The sequence below is a fragment of the Varanus komodoensis genome, unplaced genomic scaffold (assembly GCF_004798865.1).
Source record: "Varanus komodoensis strain SLA01 unplaced genomic scaffold, ASM479886v1 scaffold6_2, whole genome shotgun sequence".
NCBI lineage: Eukaryota > Metazoa > Chordata > Lepidosauria > Squamata > Varanidae > Varanus > Varanus komodoensis.
Genome location: NW_025336346.1, coordinates 900,154 through 924,544, shown reverse-complemented (window position 1 = coordinate 924,544; position 24,391 = coordinate 900,154). Strand labels below are relative to the sequence as shown.

Sequence of the window (24,391 nt, the reverse complement as noted above, 5' to 3'; positions counted from 1 at the left end):
TTCTAAGGGTAACTCCCCTTTGCCTCAGATCAGTGAGGTAATTTAAGTTTCTGGTGATTAGAACTGAATACTTATTAATTTCACTCTTCTGTGATCACTGCTAAGTTCATGTATACAGGAGTTAGATTTATTACAAAGCTTCTTTCTGAAATTTACAAGTGTTGATTTATGACAAAGCATCATAAACTATCACCCTCTGCTAAAATAGGACAAATGCTTTGCTGTTTTGTACTGACCACCAGTATCAGAGTTTAATCAGCTTTTAATCATTGTCAGTGTTTAATTAAAAAACAATTTATTTGTTTCAGCCGCTATGTAAAACTTCCTTCAAAGGAAGAATATTCTGACATATATCCAGAAAGTGAAACTTGCAATGGCTCCAGCAGTGCAACAGAAGGTAAAGTCTCCTAAGATGGATATTATTTAGACCAGATACTGGGTTCAGCATGTTTAGTTCTTTGGTAGAACTCTTGGTATATTCAAGCATGGTACTTCACATTTACGTGATGATCCTGATATTCAGGATAATATAACTGCTTAAAGTCTTCAAGGGATATTTTGAAGATGGTCATGCTATTTAAAAGATCAGGTGCCATCAGACTTATACAACTTTTGTTGTTTTCAAATGTTCTTCATGTAGTATACCATGTATATGAAATGTTGCAATTTAAAACACTGTGGTCTGTGCCTCAGACACAGATTTCTCCCTGGTCCTTTGATACAATCACATGTCTCCCAAAGCACATTGATTTTTTCAGGCAGAGGATGTTGGAAATGCTAAAAAGGGCTAATTATGTGCAAAATGGAAAACAGTATTTGAAATATGTTCCAGGTGAGGTTGAAGAGATGGAGCATCAAAATGGTGAAGACGAAAGCAAGGAGAAGATGTCAGAAACAGAGGCCTGCCAGTCAGAAGACTGCATCCAGGATGAGCTGGGAAAAGAGGGCCTACACCACAGAAAGCGACTCTTCAGCTTCAGTCTTGTGAATTCCTATGGGACATCAGAAATAAATTCCCTTACTACAGAGGGAAAAATCCTCAAGCTGAGTTGTAGGTATCACCTCTATTCCTCATTCCAGGCACATAGGATCTGTGGCAGATTTACATGCTGTCATTCTTTTCTTTTTCTTTTCTAGCCCATGCTACTCTTGCTATTGATTGGGACTCTGACACTCGGAAACTGCTTTTTGATGAACTTGAAGCTCAGGTGATCAATTTTTTCTGGTCCGCATTTTAAAGGGCAATATTATATACTAGTCTGGTTCCTTCTTATACTAGGGAGACAAACATAATAATATGATTTCTTCTGACTCTTTATCTTTAAATGGCACTGGGCAAGTAAGTAGTGACATAGAACATTAAGGGTGTGAACTGAATAGGACTTGGAGAAGGTAGTTTAGTGAATCAGTATGCTTACTTAAAGTACTTCATGCAACTACTCTTTAAACTGCTTCTCACATGATTATTTTCCTACAGAGATCACTCTTGTATAGAAAGTAGCATGCACACGAGAGCTTGTGAAGAATTTTTGTGTTGTGTTCTCATGAAGAAATACCAAAATACTTTTGTCATACAATAATTGCATGTAGTATACATATTTTATTCTTCCATGAAAGTAGTATCTACATAGGAAGACCATTTATGAAGTTGTCCTTTACTCTGTTTATACTGATAGGAACAGATAGTGCACTTGATCTTAGCCTAAATGTTTATTGGAAACATTGGTTTAATCTTTAGTTATGGGAATTCAAGGCAGAGCAGTTGTGCATGAGGGAGGATGCCATAGTTCAGTACAGAACCAGTGCTTTGCATTAAACAGGCCCCTTGGTCAGTCCCTGGCATTCCCAGTTAAAAATTCTTAGGTGGCAGAGCTATTCAGACTAAACAGTATTGAACTAGGATGAATCAAAGGTCTGACAGTTTCACATTTGGGTTATATCTGTCCCATACCTCCCTTTTCTTTTGCATTCCTGCTCCTAATCAGGAAGATAAGAGCTGACAGTAGCTTCATTTGGTGTTTTGGAGATATTTGTTGGGTGGAGGGTTTCCCAGATAATTAGATGGTTCATTCTGAAAATACTGGACAATTCCTGAGCAAAACATACCTCAATATTCCATAGGTACTCTCATTCCAACTTGCATATGTATAGATTCCATTGATTCTGGAAATACTTATTTTTGTTCTAGAAAGTGTATCCTGCTCAGGGCTTTTGAAGTGCTAATACTTATTAATGATTAGATCCTTACTAGTTTAAAACAACATGCAGATGCATCCAATCTGCTATTTGCAAACACGAAGAGGAAAAGGTAAAGGGATGTGCACAAGCTCAAGGCTGGCTTCTCCTTCAAATAAAATTCAGCTGTGGTTTAAGGTTACATCTGTAATGGGCCAACATTGATCTTCCAGTTGCACCTATTTAAAGAACTTTTTTCAGGGTAACCCAATTTTTTCAGAGTATGGGGAATAGTTTATTTCTGTAGAGTTTGCTAAATTGCTATGTTTACACACAGCTAGAAAGAAATTTCACTTATCCTGGAAATTTTACCTGGAGCACTGTATTCTCATATTTCATTTTACTAGTATTTTACTTTTTTCCTTGCTTCTTCAACAAATCTTCATATGAATGCTTTCATTACATGACCTCTAATATTATACCTTTTAGCCCTTCATTATACTGATCATCTGTTTGGATCATATTTTATTACAAGTGCAACTGATTATTTTGAATAATCATTAACTTCATTAATATTTACATTTAACCATTGATGTTGTACTGAAGGAAAAATGTTTTTAAGGATATGATTACCACAAAAAATGGTTTAGTACTTTGTGACTAAAGTGCAGGATGCTACTGCCAAACTGGAAAGCAAGAAGACAAGTTTCAGTTAAAAGTGTAGACTGATTGCATTAAATGGTCCTTCTGTGTGATGTACTGATCTTTAGCATTTAACATGCATTTTACATTGGGGGAAAATACTTGTTTTCTATAGACATTTGAAAAAGACAGCAGTATGTGTCAACAACAGAAGAAGAAAACTACTGTAGCTCTTAGAGATTGTATAGAACTCTTCACAACTATGGAAACGCTTGGCGAACATGATCCATGGTAGGTTTGCTACGTTCTGGTAGTAATTACCTCTCTGAACTAAATTGAGCAAGTAGTGTTTGAATATTATCTCTCCATTTTGTACTGTAGGACATGAAGGAAATGCAGTTTGAAGGGTGGATATACATAGTCACTTCTGAGGCCTCCTTAGGTTCTCAGAGAATGAATCAATTGGGACTGATTCATCTTGCAGCATCTTGCCTACAGATTTAATATTCAGCACATGCTAGACTGAATAGACAAAGTGAATGTTGAAGCCCACAGCAAACCATTGGTGAGGGTGCAGGAGGATGAGTAGGCTTCATACTGTGCCCATTCTATCACCTAGTCCCGCTTAGTCTTCCTTTTGTGTCTGCAAATTGAATAGCTACAACTGTTAGAGAAAGTTGCAGCAAAATAATGTAATACCTTATGGCTTCCTGTGGATCCTGTAACTCCAAAATGATATTGAAAGTATAATGCAGAAAAAAATAGCTCTGATCCACTTCTGCCCTCTGTTCTGGATACTTTAAACCCAGCCTTCCCTGATCAGGCTTTCTCAGATGTGTTGAATTACAACACCCATTATGGCCAATGCAGTCTTCCACATCTGGAGAACACCATGTTTCCCCAAGATCATCTAGCCAAGGGCTCAAGACCCAGTGTGTGTCTACACTTGATATTTTCGGTGGATGAATCTGATGTAAAGATGAAGTGGAAAAGACAAGAATAGTTTGATTAGTTTAGTTAACAGTTTATTAGGAGTGCATCTCTTTATCTCTCCTCTATCTGCCCTTGGGATATTCACTTGGGATCCCTGCATGGTTTTGAAAGCTCTGATGGGTTCTCCTTCTAAAACTTTGCATATTCTTCAGTTTACCTGTGAAACTGTGTTCTTGGTCATACTTACTTCTGCTGAGGGATATAGAGGCCTTACTGATTAGAAGTAAACCAGAAATACAAGAACTGTGCTGGATCAGCCTAAATGCCAGTTTAACCCAGCATTCTGTTAGCACAGTGGCCAGCCAGCTGCCTATGGGAAACCCACCAGCAAGATATAAGGGTAATAGGATCCTCCTACTCATATTCCCTAGCAGCAAGTAGTGGCAGGCATACTGACTCTGATCCTGGAGGTAATATTTAACCATCATGACCAGGAATCATTGATTATGTTCCACATCAAGCCATTCTTCATTGCCGGGTTTAATTCTGTTGCCCATACAAGTTGGATTGCCCTACCAAAGCATTTCTCCATTCTAATTCACACCAAAGAGAAACTTCCTATTTACATTACAGCTTTGTATTTTATGTCCTTCACAGAGAGATTATACATATATTCAGGGAAGGGAAGGGAAGGAAGGAAGGTTTTTCCCAGTAATATTTCTTTTTGAATAGTTACATTTTCATTTGTATTCTTTCAGGTACTGTCCTAATTGCAAAAAACACCAGCAAGCTACTAAGAAATTTGACCTGTGGTCACTGCCACGTATTTTAGTAGTGCATTTGAAACGCTTCTCATACAACAGATACTGGAGGGATAAGCTTGACACTGTGGTTGAGTTTCCTATCAGGTAAAACTTCGAGTTATATTGATTTGGGCTTATTGGCTGGAGGCTCAGGTTGGAACTGGAATCTTGAACCCAAGGCTGGATTTTAGCCTTCAAATTGTGAACAGCCAGTTTGCCATTCTAAGGCATACTTCACTGGTAGATTAACATGTGAGCATGACATAATGCGATAGATGTGAAGTCTGTTGCACAGACAAAGCTAAGTGAACTGAAGAATTCTGGTGTGAGTCCTGTGTTATCAGCCAAATACCAGCTTTGGCTGTCTTCATGTACTGCAGCATCTGAATCTTTGGCAGCATTCACACTTAACACTAAACCGTTCCTCACCGTAACCGCAGGGTATCCTACCTCTTTGGCAGCATTCACACTTAACACTAAACCGTTCCTCACCGTAACCGCAGGGTATCAAACAGAAGCAAGGTTTCCACATTTGAATGGTTTCCATTATCTTCCATCTTTCCTCCTATTGGCAGCTGCTATCCCATCAGCCCTCATGGGTGAAACAGTCTTTCCATCAATGTGATTATTGCTGCTTGTGGAGGATTCCTATAATTATAGACATTGGAAAGCTGGCCACTGCGATTGTAGAAGTGGTTGGCTGTATTGTGCAAATTTCATTCTGCAGTATTGTAGAAATTATATTCTGCAGTATTCGGTTGTTCAGTAAGACAGTATCTGTGCAAATGGATCCCCAGGAACAATTTCAGGGCATTATGTTGAAATGAAACAGTCTTGCTGTCTCCTTGCTGGGAGCAGGGAGGAGTGGAACTAAAGCAGAAGTGCTGGGAGCAGAGTGCATTCTCTGTGGGCTCATGGAAGTGCTTTTCTTGGTTAGTCCACTAGCACTGTTGTTTCACATGGGGTAGGTCTGAATGACTTGACAGAGTCTAGCAAGGTTGTTCTTTTTTTCTTTTCTTTTTTTAGCATTATTCAACTGTTAGGTCACCTAAATTCTCTATTGGGGTTCAGCTCTCTGGCAAGTAGGAGCAAGAACAGCTGATTCTTGCCCCTCCAGCTCACATGTGAAAGGGATGACAAGGGGGAAACTGCTCAGTTGTGCAGCCCCCAACCAGGCAGCACTGACCAGCTGATCTCCCCCCCGCTTTAGATGAGGCTTTTTTGGCTCCTCCTTCAGCAGCCCCTGATGAGCTTCCTCATCCTCTTCAGGGCCGGAGTCCTGTTTAGACAACAGGGACTGCTTGACAGCCACGGTGAGGTCCACTCATGATTGCAGCTGTCAAAGAGAAACACTTCATTCCTCCCTGCAGTGTTTCCTCGGAAACCACGTGGAGGATTGAGAGGGAAGGAGATGGTGGGCAGGAGGACAGTTACCATGGCGATCCTGATCATTTCTCAGGCACATTGAGGCAAAAAATCACAGTGTGGTAACCACTTAGGGTCACTTGTTATGACTGCTTTACTTTCACTTTCTGATTCTTTCTTCTAGGGATTTGAACATGTCTGAGTTTGTTTGTGACCCGGCAGCGAGCCCATATGTATATGACCTCATTGCAGTTTCCAATCATTATGGAGGCATGGGTGTGGGACATTGTGAGTAACTACATTTTGTTTTGTTTTGTTTATTTTATTATGGCAGGATTTCAAAATGTGACATTGCACTTATGCTTCTGGTTCTTTGTCAGGCTTGCCTGGCATAGCCTGTAGGACTGCTCTAATGGGAAAACTGAATTGTGGACTCTGTAGGCAGTGGAAAGCAATTCCTCCTCTTCCTTCATGTAAGATGCTGTCTTGGATGGTGGCCACTTTTCCAAATACTCTGTGCATTAAAATTGTGAGTTCACAAAGAAGGAGCAGTGGTGATCCAGTTTTAGCTTTGTAGCCTACTACATTGCTATGGTCAACTGCTGACAGGATTTATAGTGTCCCAGTAGTTGGGGTATAACAAGATTGTATTCCTGAAGACCAAAGCAATTTGTTTCTTCCTCCTCTGTGTAACTATTCACTAATCTAGAATACTGGGATTCAGTAATCCAGAATACTAGGCTGCTCTCACTCCATCCATCCATTCGATTGCAGGCTTGTAAAGACTTAAGTTGCAGCAGAATTATGAAATGCTTCCCATTTCTTTTCTCAAGCCCAATCAAGTCCCGAGTATAAAAGGACTAAGGTACACCCAAAATACAGGCACTTTGGGGAAAAGTGTCTATGCCACACTTGAATTCTTGATTCAAGGAAGGAAAAGCCATGTAGCCAAATATGTACCCTGGATTTTAGGATTTTTAATAAATTCAGACCAATAATAAGCAAAGTCCTACAGCAAGTGACTCCAATGAGAAAAGGAGTCCAAGATGGGTGGGAATTTTGCTCATCAATGGTACCTTCTCAAATTGGAGAGGTAACGAGTGGGTTACCTCAAGATTCAGTCCTGGGCCCAGTGCTCTTCAACATTTTGATTAATGATTTGGATAAGGAAGTGCAGGGAAGGCTTATCAGATTTTCAGATGACACAAAACTGGGTGGGGTAGCTAATACCCTGGAAGAGAGAAACAAGATTCAAGGTGATAGGCTGGATTGCTGGGTGGAAAACAACAGAAAAAAATTCAATAGGGACAGATGCCAAGTTCTGAACCTAGGAAAAAGAAACCAAATGCATGATTACAAGATGGCAAATATTTGGCCCAACAGTACTGCATGTGAGAAAGATCTTGGGATTGTTGTAGATCACAAGCTGAATATAAGTCAACAATGTGATGTGGCTGCAAAAAAGACAAATGCAATGTTAGGAGGTAATAATAGAAGTATCGCTTCCAAATCACTTGAAGTACTATTTCCCCTTTACTCAGCACTGGTTAGGCCTCATCTGGAGTACTTTGACCAGTTTAAGAAAGATGAAGACAAGGTCAAAAGGGTTCAGGGGAAGGCACTAAGGATGATCCAGGGACTGGAAACAAAGCCCTGTGAGGGCTGAAAGAACTGTGTGTGTTTAGCCTGGAGATGACTGAGGGAAGATCTGCTAGCCTCAACAGGTACTTGAAAGGCTATCACACAGAAGAAGGCCAGAATCTCAATCATCCCAGTATGCAGAATATGGAATAATGGACTCAAGTTATAGAAGGCCAGAGTCTGGCTAGATACCGGAAAGAACTTCCTGACCTAGAACAGTATGGCAGTTAAACCAATTACCATGGGAGGCTGTGGGCTCTCCCACACTGGAGGCATTCAAGATGCAAGTAGACAGCCACCTGAGAGGGATGGTTTAACTTGGAGGCCTGCACTGAGCAGGGGGTTGGACCCAGTGGCCCTCTGGCCCCTTCCAACTCTTCTGTTCTATGATTCTGTGACCCTTGGCTTTTGAACAACGCCTGTGACATCCCTGATGATTGCATGTGTCTCCCTCCCCTGTGTTTCTGTATTTTGAAGCTGTGGTTTTAAAAGTTTCTTTTAACTTGTGTGAGTGGCCTGCCTGCTTACCATTTGAATGCTTGTGTGATCCTTTTAGGGATGCAGGTGGTGCAGTGGTTTAAACTGCTGTGCTGCTGGTGATCTTTTTAAAGTGCAAAGCTTTTCCCTTCCCCCACAGCAGCACTCCCTCTATTTAGGCAACTTTCTCTTCTATTACTGGAGTACCTGCCTTCTTAAGCAAACCTTTCCTCTACTGTGAGGCTATTGAAGCAAAACTCTCCTCTTCATCCCACCCCAAGGAGCAGCATGCTGTGCCTCTGTTACATTTGTAAGGAGTGCACTTTCACTCCTTTTGCAGGATTAAGGCTAGCACCATTGTTGTGCAAACAGAGAAGTTGCTCCTGTCCACACTATCCATAAGACTCTGAGATTATGATGTAGAGAGAGACTTTGTGGGAACTGCAGTTGAACTATTTTAAGATTAAAGACATATTGGCTTGGGTAGGAGTCTTGTATTAAGCCTCAAGGCAGCTTGGTTTTTCAGCTCATACTGTGAATGGCTTTTCATGATTAGTGCTCCTCATGGTTTGTATGGGTCTGGAAGATATTGGCCCCAAAATGCAAAGTGGTCTAACTTTCCTGAGTTTAGTGATAGATTACTAATTGCAGTAAAAAGGAAGCTGTTCCTTTAGGTTTTTCTTAAATAGAATTGAAGACGATCAGTACTTCTGTATCTCACAGCATCCTTCTAGAGTAAGCCTGTTTTCTCTTTCCCTCCCCTCTCCCACCGCCCATTCCCTTCACAGATACTGCGTATGCTAAGAATAAAGTCAATGGCAAATGGTATTATTTTGATGATAGCAGTGTGTCTCCAGCATCCGAAGAACAGATAGTGGTAAGTATGTGAATTGAATCAAATACACCTTAAGGAATTATGAGACTTGCAGTTCAACAATCTGGAGGGCAGCAGGTTGGGGAGGACTACCATAGCCTTCATCCTGCATTATGGGGTGACTTTGGTACACCAGGCATGCATTCTATGCTATGATTTACATATGAATAGACTTACTAATTTGTTATTTTACAACATTGTCATGAAGTGCCTAGTCTGAAAGGTCCCCAGATGTTAACTTCCCACCTTCTACTTTTTTTTTTTTTTAATAAAAGAAAAATACCTGGGATTAGAAAGTCACCCTGGAAGCACCATAGGAATAGCTGGGTGGGATGACTTTGTGACCCCATACAAAGCCCTGAGGAAAGGAATGTTCAATTTCCATCTCATTTTAAAGATATAAACTAAAACCTTCAACAAACAGAAAAAAATCCATTGAGGAAAGGCTGTGCTATGATAGGCGATTGTCTCAGTATATTATCGGTGCTTGCTTATAGCTGACATATTTCTTCTGCTCATTGCAGCACCTAGGGGGAAAATTCCAGTGAGAACAAACAGTTTTGGGGATTTTGCATTTTTATGGCCTTAGGCACTTTCTCCTGAGGACACGGGTTTGGTTTTTTTAGTGAAGGGTGCTTCCTCTGACTTAACAAGTGCAGCTGCTAAATGAGCAAAATGGACTTGCAATTGGCTTTCTAAAGAAAATTCACACATACATTTGTATCAAAGATGGAGCTAGGTATAACTCGGTTAAATTTGGTCATATTTCCTGGCACTTTTTGCATACATCACTTTCAGGAATGTGTGCTGACATCTATTTCCATTGGTGTCTTTAAAAATCAAAGTTAATATGTAAAAGCTGCAGAACTGAACAGATGTAGATTATTGTCCAAGAGTGTAATCCATATTGCCGTTGACTTGTCAGTGGCAAGTTGAGTATCTGTCTTTTGCTATTTTTTAAATTGCTTTTTACTCATGTTGGCTAGGCTTTTGCAGAGAGGCAGGTGTTATATGTTTCAAGAAGCTGTGGACTCTCCCACACTTGAGGCATTCAGGAGGCAGTTGGAGCTGTCTGTCCGGGATGCGTTAACCAGAGTCCTGCCTCAAGGCTGGACTTGATGGCCTTATGGGCCCCTTCCAACTCTACTGTTCTATGATTCTATAAAGGCATCAGGGTTAGGACCCACTCTCCCTAAGTTTACAAAGTCATTACAGAGCAGGGCATTGATACTGGAGTACCTGCAAAAATTACTGATTCACAGCATTTGTATGAGCTATCCTGGGCAGCTTACAAACATTAAATAATGATATACAATCAAGAAATATAGTGCGGCATACATGGTTGGGCAGAGAACTGTTTTACGGTATGGTAAAACACTTAAAAGACTTATGAGAACAAAAGTGTTTTCACCTGACACCAAAAAGGACCAGAAAATGAGGCATTCACCTGCTTGGGTGCCATTATCACGGGCCTCTGTCAAGTAATACTCACCTCATTTTGGTGGGGATACCTGAAGCAGGCCCTGTGAAGCCCCTCTCAGGGCTTCTGCAGATAAATGTAGGAGAAGGCAACCTTTCAGGTTCCCTGATTCCAAGCTTTTACAGGCTTTAAAGTTCAGAACTAGCACGTAGAATTGGGAGTGGAAATAGATTGACCTAGAGACAATCTAATCCTATTACCAAGGCTTTTATTCCTTATGATATATCTCATTTCTTGTGTTGCAGACAAAAGCAGCTTACGTACTATTCTACCAACGCAGAGATAACAGGCTCAAGAGTAACCCATCTCCTTGCACAAGCGTCGAGCAGAAATCAGAAGAATGTGATGGCATGGATACTAACTGAACCTACATTCAAACCATCAAATTGCTGATCTGAAAGTGCAACTGAGAAGTGATTTGGACCATCTGTAAGACTCAAAACAAGAAGTCCAGTAAAGGAGGGTTCAGTGAGCAGTAACAATGGATAGCACAGGAGAAGCAATAAGATGACAACACTTGAGCAAATCACAGCCAAAGAGCTTTTAATCAAATGGTATCTTAGCAATTCAATAAAGTATTCTCCAAATCAGACCTTGTATTCTGGGAAAAAAAACTGTGTGATATGAGGAGTTATGCAACATGTCTGCACAAACACAGAATAAGAAAGAGGTGCCTGTGTTGTATTACAAGAGGCAATGCGCACTAAACAGGCTGTAAATAGGCTAGAGCTGAGGAACAACGGGCAGCGTGTTACTCATTGTAGAAGATGCATGGGGCATGGAGTGCTGCTGGGGCACTCCTGGCATGAGCTTCAGTCTTGCCTAGCACATGTTGCCACAGTCCATTGCTGACTGGACTTGGGGAACTGGGGTATGCCTAAAGTGCTTGCCCTGCCCTTGAGGCCACCTGCCAGCCAACCTGTAAACTGCACCTTAAGCCCCACACACCTGTGCTAATGGAGCAGTTCTTTAGGACAGAGACACAGTTGCTCCCTGTTCACACGGTTCATTCTTCACATCAGTCCACATCGGTCTTCCATGTTCTACTTTTTTTCAACAACCCTAGTCTTTTTGGTTTGGTTCAGTTTTTAACTTCTGCAGGGGAAAGTATGATCTTGTTTATTCATGTGTCCCATTAGAGACACTTTAAAAAATTCTTCTGGCACTCTTGGAGGTATAGCCATAAAATTGCTTCTGTTTCCATGTACTGCTTTAGCAGCACTGTAAAAGGCTCATGAAGTGGCACAGAAGTTGATGTTTATTTAAAGTTTTTATATGCCATCCCCTTGCTATATAGCCTCATAGCTTACCTCTTTTTGAATGTTCTCAAATCCAGTATTTTTCTTTCTAGCCATTTCGTTGCCATTTCCTGGTGGAATAAATTTACTCATATCTCACTTTTAGGTATTTTCCCTATAAATCTGGCACTTCTTTAATTCTAGCCATTTCCACTTCTCTAAGTTGTTCTGGGCTGGGAGTGTAATTAACCCCACTCACATAGTATGACAGATGAGAGTCTTCTAGGTTGAGAGAGCTTTCCATAATATCATAAAAGTTTGTGTGCACCTTGAAACACTTGCAGTTAAGCATTGTAGCTTTGAAGCCATTTTGATACCTATGTGAGGCCGTTGCACTTTTGTGTTCTAAATGTTCCCAAGGGTTCTTTCCATGGACTGGGAGATACTATTTTCCTAGAGAGATTCTGTGCTGATCTCTTTACTCTGCAATACTGCAGGTGTTAAGGAACCAGTGGCATAGACAGCTGATGTCATTTTAGCAGAATGTTTTTAAAATGGTCAAGTGTTCTTTGTAGCTTCTACTAGAAGTGTCCTCAATTGTTGTCAGCAACATTCTGCTCACTAACAATCTTCCTATTATTCTTTGAGACATCTGCAGAATACACCTTCTAAATCACTGAAGTCTGGGTTCTTTAGTTCAGTTGCTGAGGCTTCTGGATTTTAAAAATTGGTTTGAGGTTTTGCCTCAACTGGATTTTTTTTTTTTTTTTGGCACAGTTGGGATGATAGTAGGTGGGGCTTAGAATTATTTAAAGGCTAAGTTCACATCGTCACTGAAATTTTGTTTTTCTGTTCTTTAATTTTTTGACAATGCAACACTTGGAGAGATAAGGAAACAAATATTTAAAAGCAGAGAGCAATTTGATGTACCCATATGCATTTCTGCTCCATGCTGAAGGAGAAATATTTTCACTGCTCTTAGTATGGTCATTTATATTTGGGTGATTTTGGGCTCCTGAACTAATTTTCTTCTAAATGCTGTAAAGATGGTGTTAGGAACCTGGATTTGCCTCTGACCAGGCTGGATCCTAGTTGGTGTGCACATTCTGTATAGTGTCAAAATTTGTTTTTAGACTAGCACTTTGTAAGTGGCTGGCTTTACTGTATAAAGAAAATAAATAAAAGAGTGGATTGCAGTGCGTGTGAGCTTTCTGCTGTTTGCCCATGGTGAACAAGGATTTAGCAAATATCCTTAAGCCTGCACCCTGTTTGTTAAAATGTTGCTGGAATGCTCGCAATAGTCCTGTTGGTCATTTTTTTTTTTTTGCAGAGGAGATGTTGCAAAATAGTGGTGGCTTGCAATCTTGGTGGATTTAATAGCCTGTGACATCAACATTTTCACACCAGCCATTTCTTATTGTATCACATACACAGCTTCTTGGAAGTTTTTCAAGTTATGAGGAGCGTAAGCCCTATCCTTTATTACTATACCTCCTGAAGCAGGCAACCAGCTTTTGGTAGAAAACAAAGGTCAGATAAACTATGGAGAAGAACCTATTAAAACCCAGCTTTGCCATACTGTTGGAGTGAAATAGAGGCTTCTTGCTGGTATCTGCTGATGAAAGCACAGAAATAAGTATTGATGTGTTTCTCAACGGGAGAGGGCAACAAGAAGCAAGCAGGAACCTTAAGAGATGTGCCTAAACAGGTGAGCCCAAAGCTGATCAATTTCACTTTGATGCCCATGGCTTCCAGTAGTCTTAGCAGGTTTGCACAACATGACAACCATGGTAGGTAATCATTCTTGTTTAATTCAGAGTGATACTAGTTTCATTTACATTTGTTCAGTATTGAGCTATCTTGCATAAGTGCAGGTTTACTGTTAGGAAAGTGTGACGCTTGTGTGTTAGACATACCGATATCTGAAAGAACAACTTCCTTGTTCATGATGCAGGACTAATCGTTTTAAAAGAGTCATCTAAAAGATTTGCCTTTATTGAAGTACGAGGGTGAACATGGGAAGTTAATCCAGCAGACAGAACTGGTTCACTGCACTTGCTTTATGTCAATTTGATGGAGCAGCGTGTCACAGAGAATCTCATCTTCCTCTTCAGATATTGTGGAAACTTTGGATGATTCATTCTCTGTCCAGTATCTTTTACTCATGTATACAGTCCATTCAAAATGAAAATTTGTAAGGGAGCTTAGAGTATAAATAATATAACAACGATTAAAAGCATTACAGAATATAGAGGACCTTGTAAAACAAAACAAAAAAGTTTCCCTGGCACAGGTAAGGACAGCAAGAGAAGGGTGCTTGCTGGATTTTCCAAGGAAGGGAGGTCCATCTACTGTATCTGGTTCCTGCTTTTCTGATCTTAATTAACTGCAAGGCAGAAAGCAGGGCCTCCAGAGTCAGGTTCATATTGGGCATAAGCTGTCCTTCAGATAGCCTGGTCCTAGCCCTCTTAGGGCTTAAATATCAGGATTAGCCCTTCAGACTGAACTTGCAAAGAGTTTGGTAACTTGTAAAAAAGACATAGAATCAGTGTAGTATGAGCTTCTATTAGTATCTTCTCCATATTTTGGAGTTCTTCTGATTCCTCTTTAAGGGGCAGCTTTGCACAGAGAGGATTGCAGCAACCAGTGCATGTGTAACAATTTGACAAGTCAGTCAGAACTGGTAAAAGACACTCCTGGCTGGCTGGCTGACCATACATGCAAAGATACTTGTGGGTTCAGAAGAGGCCTCAGATTGCATTCTTGGAAAGGAGGAGCCAGGAAGAATTAGCTTTCTCCATCAGATTAGAATTATCAGTTTACAACCTATCTGATCTCAAATAAGTTTCAGCTTCTTTGCAGCTAAACCAGAATGACGCCAGATAACAGTTCAGAGTTTTTGCACTCTCCCTGGGCTTAATATTTGGAAACGAGGAACAAGAGTATTATCAGCATCTTGACAAGAAACCCTCAACCTCCAGATGAACCCTCTCTGTCCTTTCACATAGGTGTTAAACAGTTTAGGGTACAATGTGGAATAAGGTCAACATATGGAACTGCCTGTCCTACCCAAGAATGATATCTGTGGGGCTGTTAGCACATCAGAGCATTTGGCTGCAAATCAGTGACAAGTCAATGAATCACAAGTTGTGAAGATCTGCATTGTGCACCAACCGCTTCAATTTCTCAGAAAGAACATACAGATTTCTTGTTTTTGGTTGTTAGCATGGCATCCTAACTTGGAAACTGCATTTTTTATGGGTTATGTTACACAAACCATGAGCCATGACATATGAACTGGATCACTGATGTCTTCAACACGGACAAGGCCCGGCTGAGTAAATTGGACTCCAAATAGCAAATGGATGTTTTGAAAAATAATCACATAAATAAGGGGGTGGGAGGCAGTGAAATAGAACTGATGTATTTCTCACAGTCACAAAACTAGAGAACTAGTCCCCATTACCCAATACTGAACTCCATGCAAATTATAGATGTTTCTGTATCTTCTCTCTTTGTAGCATCTATGAAGTCTCATAGTACACACTCAGTCCAAGGTTATCAATGCAGAACAGCAATTTGATGCAGCTTTGCCACAATTATCTAAGTTTTTCTACAGGCTTGCTCTGTCACTTGGTTTCTCAGAAAGCTGTTTTGAGCATGTTTTGTACACCTGCACATCCCTGCCCTTTTACATTCTCATCTTCCTATTTTCTCTTGGAGGAAAAGGTGAAATGGTTGCCCAGCTTATCTTGATCTTGCTGACACTGGCATCTCAACTAAGTATTCATCCAGTTCAGATGCAGAGTCTAAGGTACCCACCTTGTAATGCTGTATTTTGGGAGAGCGAAGCTGGTCCCTCCAGGAATCATGGTAAGAGACAGGAATCTTACAACTCGAGGCCATGTCACTTTATTTCTAACTGCCACAACTGCTCTCACATAACCACATCCCATCCATCAAAATATAAGAACATAAGAAGAGCTGTGCTAAATCAGGCCAGGTGTCCATCTAGTCCAGCATTCTGTTCACACAGTAACCCCCAACCAGGATAGGAGAGCAACAGCACCCTCTTGCCGATGTACCCCAGCAACTAGTGTACATAGGCATACTGTCTTTGATCTCAGAGGTATCAGATAGCCATCATGGCTAGTAGCCATTAATAGCCTTATTTTCCAGGGATTTGTCCAATCCACCTTTAAATTATCCAAATTTGTGACCACCACTCTATCTTCTGGAAGTAATTTCCATAGCTTAATTATGTGCTATGTGAAGAAGCACTTCCTTCTACAAATCAGCTTCATGGAATGACTTCAGGTTCTTGTATTATAGGAAAGGAAGAACAGTGTCTCTCTACCACTTTCTCTACATTATGCATCATTTTGAATACCTCTATCACATGTTCCTGTACTTGTCTTTGTTCCAACCTGAAGAATTCCACTAGTGGGGGATGATGGAATTCTGCTCCAAGGCATCTTAGTATACCGAGTTTTTGAAACAGTGACCAAAAATGTTATTAGAATACTATCGATATGTATGCCATTAACTTAATAGTAGCACTTCTGCTCCTACTTGGAGGACTGCCTCCAGAAGGTGGTGCTTGAGGAATATTGTTCAACCCCATGAATTTGCCAGCATGGAGTTCCTCAGGGGTCTGTTTTGTCCCTCATGCTCTTTAACATCTACATGAAACTGCTGAGTGGGATTGCTGATAACATGCAGCTTTAAATCCATGAATGTGTTAAATTGGTGCTTGGCTGCAAGAATGGACAAATGAGGACTAACAAATCGAAGCTCCGTCCAGACAAGGCTGGGTGATTCCTCTGACCAGATGCAGGGTGTTCAACCTGATCTAGATAGGGGTGCACTCCCCCTGAAGCAGCAGGTTCGTAGCTCGGAGAGTCTCCTTAATCCATCTTTGTCTCTTGAAGCACAGGTGGCCTCACTGGCTCAGAGAGCCTTCTATCAGCTCCAACTGGTGGTCCACATCACACTAAATTTGTTTGAACCCAGTTTCCAACAATTACCTCTCCAGCAACAAATATCTCATAGAATGTTTCCCTTAATACATTTACTTTCTCTCTTTCCCCCTCTCTCTTGCTCTTTTTCCAGGATCCCTTCAACCTTCCTTCAGTTTCTCTTTCTCACCTGCCTACAGTCTTGTCCAGTGGGACCCACAAGTACACACTCCAGCCTCAACCCCATGCTAGCAGCTTGTTTCCCATTGGCTTCCTAATCATCCAGCCGGCTTGCCATTGCCCCTCCTGCCACAGGTCCATTTAGCCCCTCACCCCCTGCCCCATCTTAGCAGATGAAATTGTCAGGAGACCCTTCTTTTCTCCCTCCCTTTTTCTTGTTAGCTGGATGTGCTGCAGAGGAAAGTATCACCCAGCAGCCACCCTCTGTCTTCATTTCCTAGTGTCTCAGATCCCCACATGTGGCCCAGAGGTATTCAGGGGAAATTAGGATGGCACTGGCTGCAGGCTCTCATTTCACTTTAAAGTGATCCCAGCTGCTGACAAGAACATTTTATTACTATTTAAAAAGTAGGAGGAAGATGTACTTTGGAATTTGCCAAGAAAAATGTCAGAGGAGGAACCCTTAAGTGTCTTTGGGCACCATGCTGATGCACACATCAATAGGTATAACTTTCATAGGTAAAATCATGCAATCATGGACACACAGCTAGGCAAGAGAAAAACCCTCCTTTCTGGAAATCAGCATGTATGCGTCCTTGAAATGTAGCTGTTGACCAAATGGTCTGCATCCTGGTGTGTGTATGCCCAAAATAGACAAACAGGGCAAGGTTTTCTTTTCAAAGATTTATTCTCAAGAATAACCAGCTACCAACTGAGCAGTCCTCAGTTGACCTTTTTATACATTGATCATTAAAGCATTACAGGTAACACAGTTAGTACTTGCTATCAGGTTACAGAATTAAAAAGTTTCATGATCTTTCTGGCCTGCATTCCAAAGAGAAAGAAGATTCTTTTAAGGAAGGGAGGAGGGTGGAGTGTAATTCAGAGGAAGAGGGAGGGTGGTGTGAATTACCCTTTGCTAGAGCTGGTAAGTGTCAGCTTAATGTCTTTGGACTGGTGCCTGGTTAGTGTCAGCAACATTTCAAGAAAATGTCTAAAGAAAAGGATTCTTTTTCTAGTCCAGCTATAGCTTGATATTTATTTGCATGGTTATATCTGTGTGGGTTATACCTATTGATTTGTGCATCATAGCTGACACTAGGGAAAGTTAGTTGGCACTTGACAAATAACCGCACCTCTGACAAAGGGCAGTTCACATTAACCAACCCCATCTGCCTCCTCTTCTATGTAATAGCAACCCATTCCCCCCCCACCTCTGAGCATCTTCTTTCTGCTTTGGTCTGCAGGCAGGAAAGATCACACCATTCTTACTTCTGTAACCTTTTAGAAAGTATTAACTGTGTTACATGTAACACTTTACTTGTCAGTGTATAAAAGGGACAACAGGGGACTGCTGGGGTGCCATCTGTAACAATTTGTTGGCAGCTGGTTATTCCTGAGAATAAATCTTTGAAAAGAAAACCTAGTGCATATTGGTTTTCATACACAAGTTTCATTCATTCACATGCACATAAGGACACGGAGTATTTGGTCAACAATGTTGCCTACTCTTGTTCTAGAAAATCAGACTTTCTACTGCCCCAGGTATTCCTTATCTGTGTAGGCAAGGTCATCAAACAGATGGAGGGGAGATGTGTCCCATACAAACACCGCAAATGAGGTTTTCGCATCTATGACACGCCTCGATTTTTCTGTAGACTTTGCTGTGCTTGTCGCATGGAAACATTGGAAATACAAAGATGGAGAAAGATGGCTGTAAAGTCTCTGTCAGAAGGCCGGTGGGCTAAAAGGCAGCTGCATTTCTCTTCCTCAGGCTTACACGCAGAGAAATGCTCTGCTAAAAGGGTTGCAAGTGGACGCAGCGCTGTAGGCGGCCCAAGAGAGAGGGGCCTGCCAGCAGGACAGGGAAGGTTCCAGCAGGGGCAAAGGTTCCGTGGCAGTTGAGACCCCCGCCAGAGCGAGCGAGCGAGAGAGCGAGCGGGGCAGCGGCACCACACTGTGGACCAGCAGACGATTTCCATGCAAAACACGAACGCCTGAGCAATTGTTCTCCTGTCTTTTCCTTGTTTCACGCTTGGGACAGCAGGTGAACAGTTCAGCTTTGCTTTGTCTGGAAGGTTTTGTGTCTGGTCTACAAGAGGATCACTTGATTGGGTTGAATAACCCCTTAGCCCCCAAGAAATATCAGCGTAGGCTTTAAAGCGATCTAAAAGTGAATGCTTACAACTTACCAATAGATGAATTGAGACTGACCACTAGTATAGAACTGGGGCAGGGCCATCTGGTGCCACTGGCCATGTGGGCTGGGGATGATGAGGGTGGTAGACTCCCCCTCCCGCTGAGGGCTGGCTAAGAATGATGACAGTTGTAGTCCAATCTGGAGGGCACCAGACTGTTGATGGAGGTTGCGCTACATAGAGTAACACTGAACATGAGTTCAGTGGTGTTGACCAAACGGCCTGTGTCCTGGTGTGTATATGCCCAAAATACACAAAGCAGCAAGGTTTTTGAGAATTAACTGGCTGCCGATGATTTTTTTTACAAATGGCACAGCTGAGCTTTTATACATTGATCATGGCAGGGTAACGCAGTGAGTTGAAGGATGTATGGAGCGAGTTAAAGGGAAATGAAAAACAGGTATACATTTTATTCTTTGCTTCATAAGGCTTATTTAAGGATAGACTATAGATTTGTGGCTAATGATTTGTTATCTAGAGTGTATAACTCAGATATAGGTTTGATAAAGGTGACAGATCATGCTTTGGTAACTATGGATCTTAAAATTAAATGTGACTATAAAGAAGCTAAAAGAAGGAAAATGGATGTAAATATTTTACACTAAAAAGGTAGAACAGATAGAACCTGTGCATCTGTGGCTGGGACTTGCCAGGGCAAGACAAACCCAGGTAAGGCCGGTAAGATCAAAATGAAAGTAACAGCTTTATACATAAAATTGGTATTAAGGAAAACTGCAGATCAGGGCTTAGAAAGTTTTAACAGCACTTAGAAAATGACAGGCAGGATATAACTATTAAACAACGTTAACAGCTACAGCAAGGGTAGCAGCTGAGAATCAATGTGCCATCATGCTTAGAGTGCTGGACTGGCACTCAGGAGATCCAGTCCCCACTTCCTGGGTGACCTTGGGCTTGTCACTGGGCCAGTATGCATGACTGAAACAAGCCAACATGGTTTAAGCCCTACAATAACCTATAGGCTCTTTGATTTTTTTTTAATCCTGCAAGAAGCTATGCTGCTTGCGTAGGATGTAGCAATAAACTATGGTTATACATATTGTGCCTGGCACATGCCATGGCTCAAAACCCAGTGCGGCTTATTTGATCACGAGAACTGTGTACTCTCAAGCCTAACCTATTTCACAGGCTTATTGTGAGGATAAAAGGGAGAAGAGGATGACGATGTAAGCCACCTAGGTTTCCCTGTAAGAGCAAAAAGGTGGGATTTAGTGCAATTAAAAATAAATAAAAGTTTTATTAAAGTCCACTACTAAGTACTTTAGCTATTCTATAGTATCTAACCTTTCCTCAAAGAATCCCAGAATGCATACAGAGCCCCCCCCCCCACATTTTTATTCTGACAATAATGTTTGAAGTAGAATCGTTGGAGAGGTAATGATAGTCAACAAGTTTAATGGCTGAGAGGAGATATGGGAATGTATCTTCCTGGTTAAAAACTTCTAGCTTCATTGGCAAGGTGCAGTCCGTATTATATAAATGTCAAACTGTAATGCCATTTTGGAGGTCCTGGAGAAAACCACATTTATCTCAGGAACCAAATGTAAAACCATGATTTGGCTGTGTGTATTTGAAAAATCAGTGGGTTTGATCCATGATCTGCCTTTCTTGCTAGGAAGGGTCCTTCAGTAATCGGAATGTGTTCAATTCTGGAAGTTCTCCTCTCTGTCTAGCATTCTCAAGGGAGCTGGGGCTAGAGAGGGGTAGGGAGGTTCACCTCTGCCAGCACTGCTGATCCAGCTTAAATCTAAGTCTAGCCCAGTATCCGATGGAGCAGATAGTGGTAGGACACATTTGTGTTTTTGCCAAGTCAGCATTTAGTGGCTGTTATGTTCTGGAGCCATTGCATGATTTGAGAGGACTGGCTTCAAGAGGGACTGGCAGCTTGGCACTGCCTTCAGTGGCTCTGTATACTTCAACTGTATATTTTCTTAAGGAATCAACCTCCTAGACAATGAGGTACTTCTCCCTTTCAGGTGAGATGTCTGAAAAGCTACGTAGATGCCGTAAGGAGCTGACTGCAGCTATTGACAGAGCAATGGAAGATCTTTCCATTCCTTTCCCCCCCTCCCCAGATCCCACAACTGACCAGAACTCTGACCTGCTGATAACACAACCATCTACACCTCCCAACACAGATCTTTTTAATCACAAGGGAGAGCCAATTCCTCCCACTGTTTGTTGCCCTCAGCTGTCTCCACCAGTTTCTTCTGCTCCTGAAAAAGAGAATCCTCTCTTCAGGCCAAGTCTCATTCCAGTGACTGTAGGCTCCAACATTTCTTGTACAAAACGGGAACCGCTGACAAGCAAGGAAAATACATGGCTGCATCCTCCCATCTTCATGGCTGACAGGCAGTTTTTTCTTAGCCTGGAAGACAGTGAGAGATGGCGAAAAGGACATCTAAGGTATGCTTTGCTTGGCATGGGCTTAACTTCTGTGTTGTTGTAAATAGCCCTTGCATGGCAAGTTTAATGGCTATCAGTCCAGCGTCCTGTTGGTCAAAAGATGCCCCAGTGGGGTAGATTATGAGTAACTATTTGATATCTGTTAATGGTGCTCAGAATATGCTTGCTTATGTTGAATGCCAGCAGGCCCTGGCTCTACCACCGTATCCCTCCCACCTCCATTTTGCTTCTGCTTGTAAGCATCTGCTGCTTTGCTGCAGGTGACTGTCCCATCTTTTGGCCTCCCTAAAAATGGCCAGGCCCCTCCTGTGAGATAGGCATGCCTATCTCCATGCAGGAAGCTCCTTGAAGCAAGCCTAAGCTAGTAGGGGGGCAACAGGCTTAGTTGATGGTGGCGGAGAGCATCCAAGCACTGACATGTTTCTCTTTCTCAAAAATGAGCTCCTATAATTCCAGGCAGGTTGCAGGGCCCATCTGGCATAGTTTTAGTCAGAAATTGCAGCAAATTATAGCCTTATAGCACAGTCCTATATGTATCTACATGGAGGCAAGTTCCAGTGGTTCAATGTTACTTCCGGGTACATTTATGCAACTGCAGCTTCAGTCTGGGACTTACAATGTTTTATAATCAGGGGTGGGGCATGCTACTTGTGATTTTATGTCTCAGAAATATCTCCATCATATCTAGTTGTTTTGCACTAGGTCACAGATCTTGTGTCACCATCATAAACACACATACCCTTGTGATGTAATTATCTTGGATATTATTTTTTCTCCAATAATTTCCCCTGAAATCTTTACAGTACCCTTGCTAAGAATCCCACATAGCCCAGAAGCCCAGTCTGCAATTAACACCTGTAGACTGTTTCACTCTTTTTCTTAATATAACAGAACAGACACAGCAATGTTCTGAACCTCCAGTACCATGAGCCAGACATTTACAGTATCTACTCTTTACTGGGATAAATTATAGTATACCACAGAACATTTTCTTGGGAATGTTTCTTGTACAGTGGACATTGGCTTTGTATTGTTGTTCAGTCAGTGTTTTTGTGGTGTTTAGCAAAACCGATGAAAGGTCCATGAAGTCAGAAACAAGTGTAACTGCCAGCGATGTCCCTCCACAGAGTCCCAAAGATCTTGCTGATGTGGGTGGTAAGTGATGCCTGCCCTGCTCCTTGGATATGGCTCTCTTCTTAAACCAGGTAGGCAAAGGGCAGCAGTATTACATCCTTATGGAAACAGTGGGAGCCTGTCTGTCTGATAAAGTATAGCGTAAGGTACCCCTAATTTTTGCCTGCTGACTTATTTTCCTGCACATGCTGTTTGTTCAATCAGTATTACAGAGTATATGAATTAGTAAGTGCAGAGTGTATCACAGCAAGTAACTTTAACAGAAGGCCGAGGCCTGAAAAGCACAAAGTGCTAACCAAACACCTCATTGAGAGGTATGGTCTCAGCACTCAGGAGACGCTTGCATATGATTGCAGAGGGGAAGGGATGCTGTAGGCCGTGGTGGCCAGAATATCACTCTTTATTTAGAATCCTCTAGTTCCATTACCCTTTGAAGGTGCTTGTCTTCAAATAAAATGTAGCAGTCTTGCTGCATCAGCTGAAAGTATTTTTACTGAATTTTCTAATGTATGACTGAGATTGTTCATCTTGAAAATTCCTGTCAGCTTCATCAGTCTTAAAAGAAACTGAGAGTTACTTGAAAGGAAGGTTGATATGTCGCATTTTTGTTTTTACACGGAAGACAACTCAGCTGTTTGGCCTGCAGAAAAGCTGCCAAGAAAGTCAGATTCTGTGAATGAGCTTCAGCAAAACTCTAGGATGTCAGATGAACTGTTTCCTCTAGATGAGGCTTCAGCCCTGGATCTGGATGTGAGGAGCACTTTCAGAAAGGTCCTGGAGTACAGCCCAGAGGATGATGCCATTATTGAAACACTGCTGGATATGGAAGAGGAGTACAGACTGAACAGCTCCGCCTTGCATCAGCCACACTAGATGGGCTGGTATAAGGTGTGAGCTATTTTCATTTTAAAGTTTGATAGTAACACTTTTGAACCAGGGACACTTTAGAAAACAATCCTGTCAGTTGTATGATGCACTATTAAAGCAAGCAATTCACAATATTTTGTGAAATTATAGTACTTTCTCCATGGTGAAAACCTATCAGTTGGAATTAGGAAAAATAATACTACCAATCAGATATGGTCCCTTTCAAGACATGGCTTTTCCATAATGAGGACAGGCACAGGGGATCACATACAGAACAACAGGTTGTCATGCTTTCTAACAAAATATTGCCAAACACTGGATATTAGTTCATTTATTAAAGCAAAATATGGCTCTGAACTGTGGGGTAGGTTCTATGGGAAAAGACAATGAACCCATTTGCACCAACAAACAACCCACTGTATCTTATTTATTTATATCTTGCTGTGTCCAAGCAGCCATTTTGAGAATGAAAACTGCACCTGCAGCTTGTCAAGTCATCCAAAGGTGGTGGGACTAGATTGTGCAAGGCTTGAACAACCCATCCAAACCTCATGGTCTGTTTTAGGATTATGGAAGGGTTGTTCAAGCCTCACACAACCCACCCCCACCAGGTTTGGATGACACAAGCTGCAGCTGCAACTTGAATTTTTAAGATGATGCCTGCAGCAAACACAACTTAAACTAGAAGGAGCAATAGCAACTGTGCAAATCCTACTGCTGCATAAACTCCTTATATCAACAAGAATTAATAGACTGTAGGCCCAGTCAGTGGCACTTTAGAACTAAAGAACCAGACTGAATGCGAGTCTTGTGACTCCACAATCCCAAGTGGTGATACCTGAGAACCGCACATACATTTTTGGTGAGGGAAGCCAAACATGCACTTTCTTCTATTACTCACCTGAAACAGATCATCCTCTGGAGATAACAGAAGAGCAGCTTCATGAATCCATCTTTGGTCATAGATGTGTACTTTAAAAATGCCAAATCTAAGTTAATTAC

The 24,391-nt window shown here is 41.6% G+C and overlaps 2 protein-coding genes across 3 annotated transcripts in view; both read left to right on the top strand.

The window, feature by feature from the left end:
• The window catches only part of USP4 (ubiquitin specific peptidase 4), a 41,718-nt gene extending 30,736 nt beyond the window's left edge, over window positions 1-10,982 (top strand). The window contains exons 15-22 of the mRNA XM_044451562.1: window positions 309-397; window positions 833-1,051; window positions 1,138-1,208; window positions 2,993-3,108; window positions 4,509-4,658; window positions 6,103-6,206; window positions 8,825-8,913; window positions 10,636-10,982. Coding sequence (XP_044307497.1) covers window positions 309-397; window positions 833-1,051; window positions 1,138-1,208; window positions 2,993-3,108; window positions 4,509-4,658; window positions 6,103-6,206; window positions 8,825-8,913; window positions 10,636-10,755 — 958 coding nt within the window. The 3' untranslated portion in view covers window positions 10,756-10,982. The remainder of the gene's footprint in view (window positions 1-308; window positions 398-832; window positions 1,052-1,137; window positions 1,209-2,992; window positions 3,109-4,508; window positions 4,659-6,102; window positions 6,207-8,824; window positions 8,914-10,635) is intronic.
• A 1,958-nt stretch (window positions 10,983-12,940) lies between these two features.
• On the top strand, window positions 12,941-24,368 carry CUNH3orf62 (chromosome unknown C3orf62 homolog). 2 transcript variants are annotated; one of them, XM_044451563.1, is made up of 4 exons: window positions 12,941-15,501; window positions 20,959-21,388; window positions 22,452-22,543; window positions 23,145-24,368. In XM_044451563.1, the coding sequence occupies exons 1-4, from the start codon at window positions 15,363-15,365 to the stop codon at window positions 23,393-23,395; spliced, it is 912 nt and encodes a 303-aa protein (XP_044307498.1). In that variant the 5' UTR covers window positions 12,941-15,362; the 3' UTR covers window positions 23,396-24,368. The 2 variants fall into 2 exon arrangements, with proteins under 2 accessions (XP_044307498.1, XP_044307499.1); XM_044451564.1 differs by lacking the exon at window positions 12,941-15,501 and adding an exon at window positions 18,175-18,813.
• The last annotated feature ends 23 nt before the right edge of the window (window positions 24,369-24,391 follow it).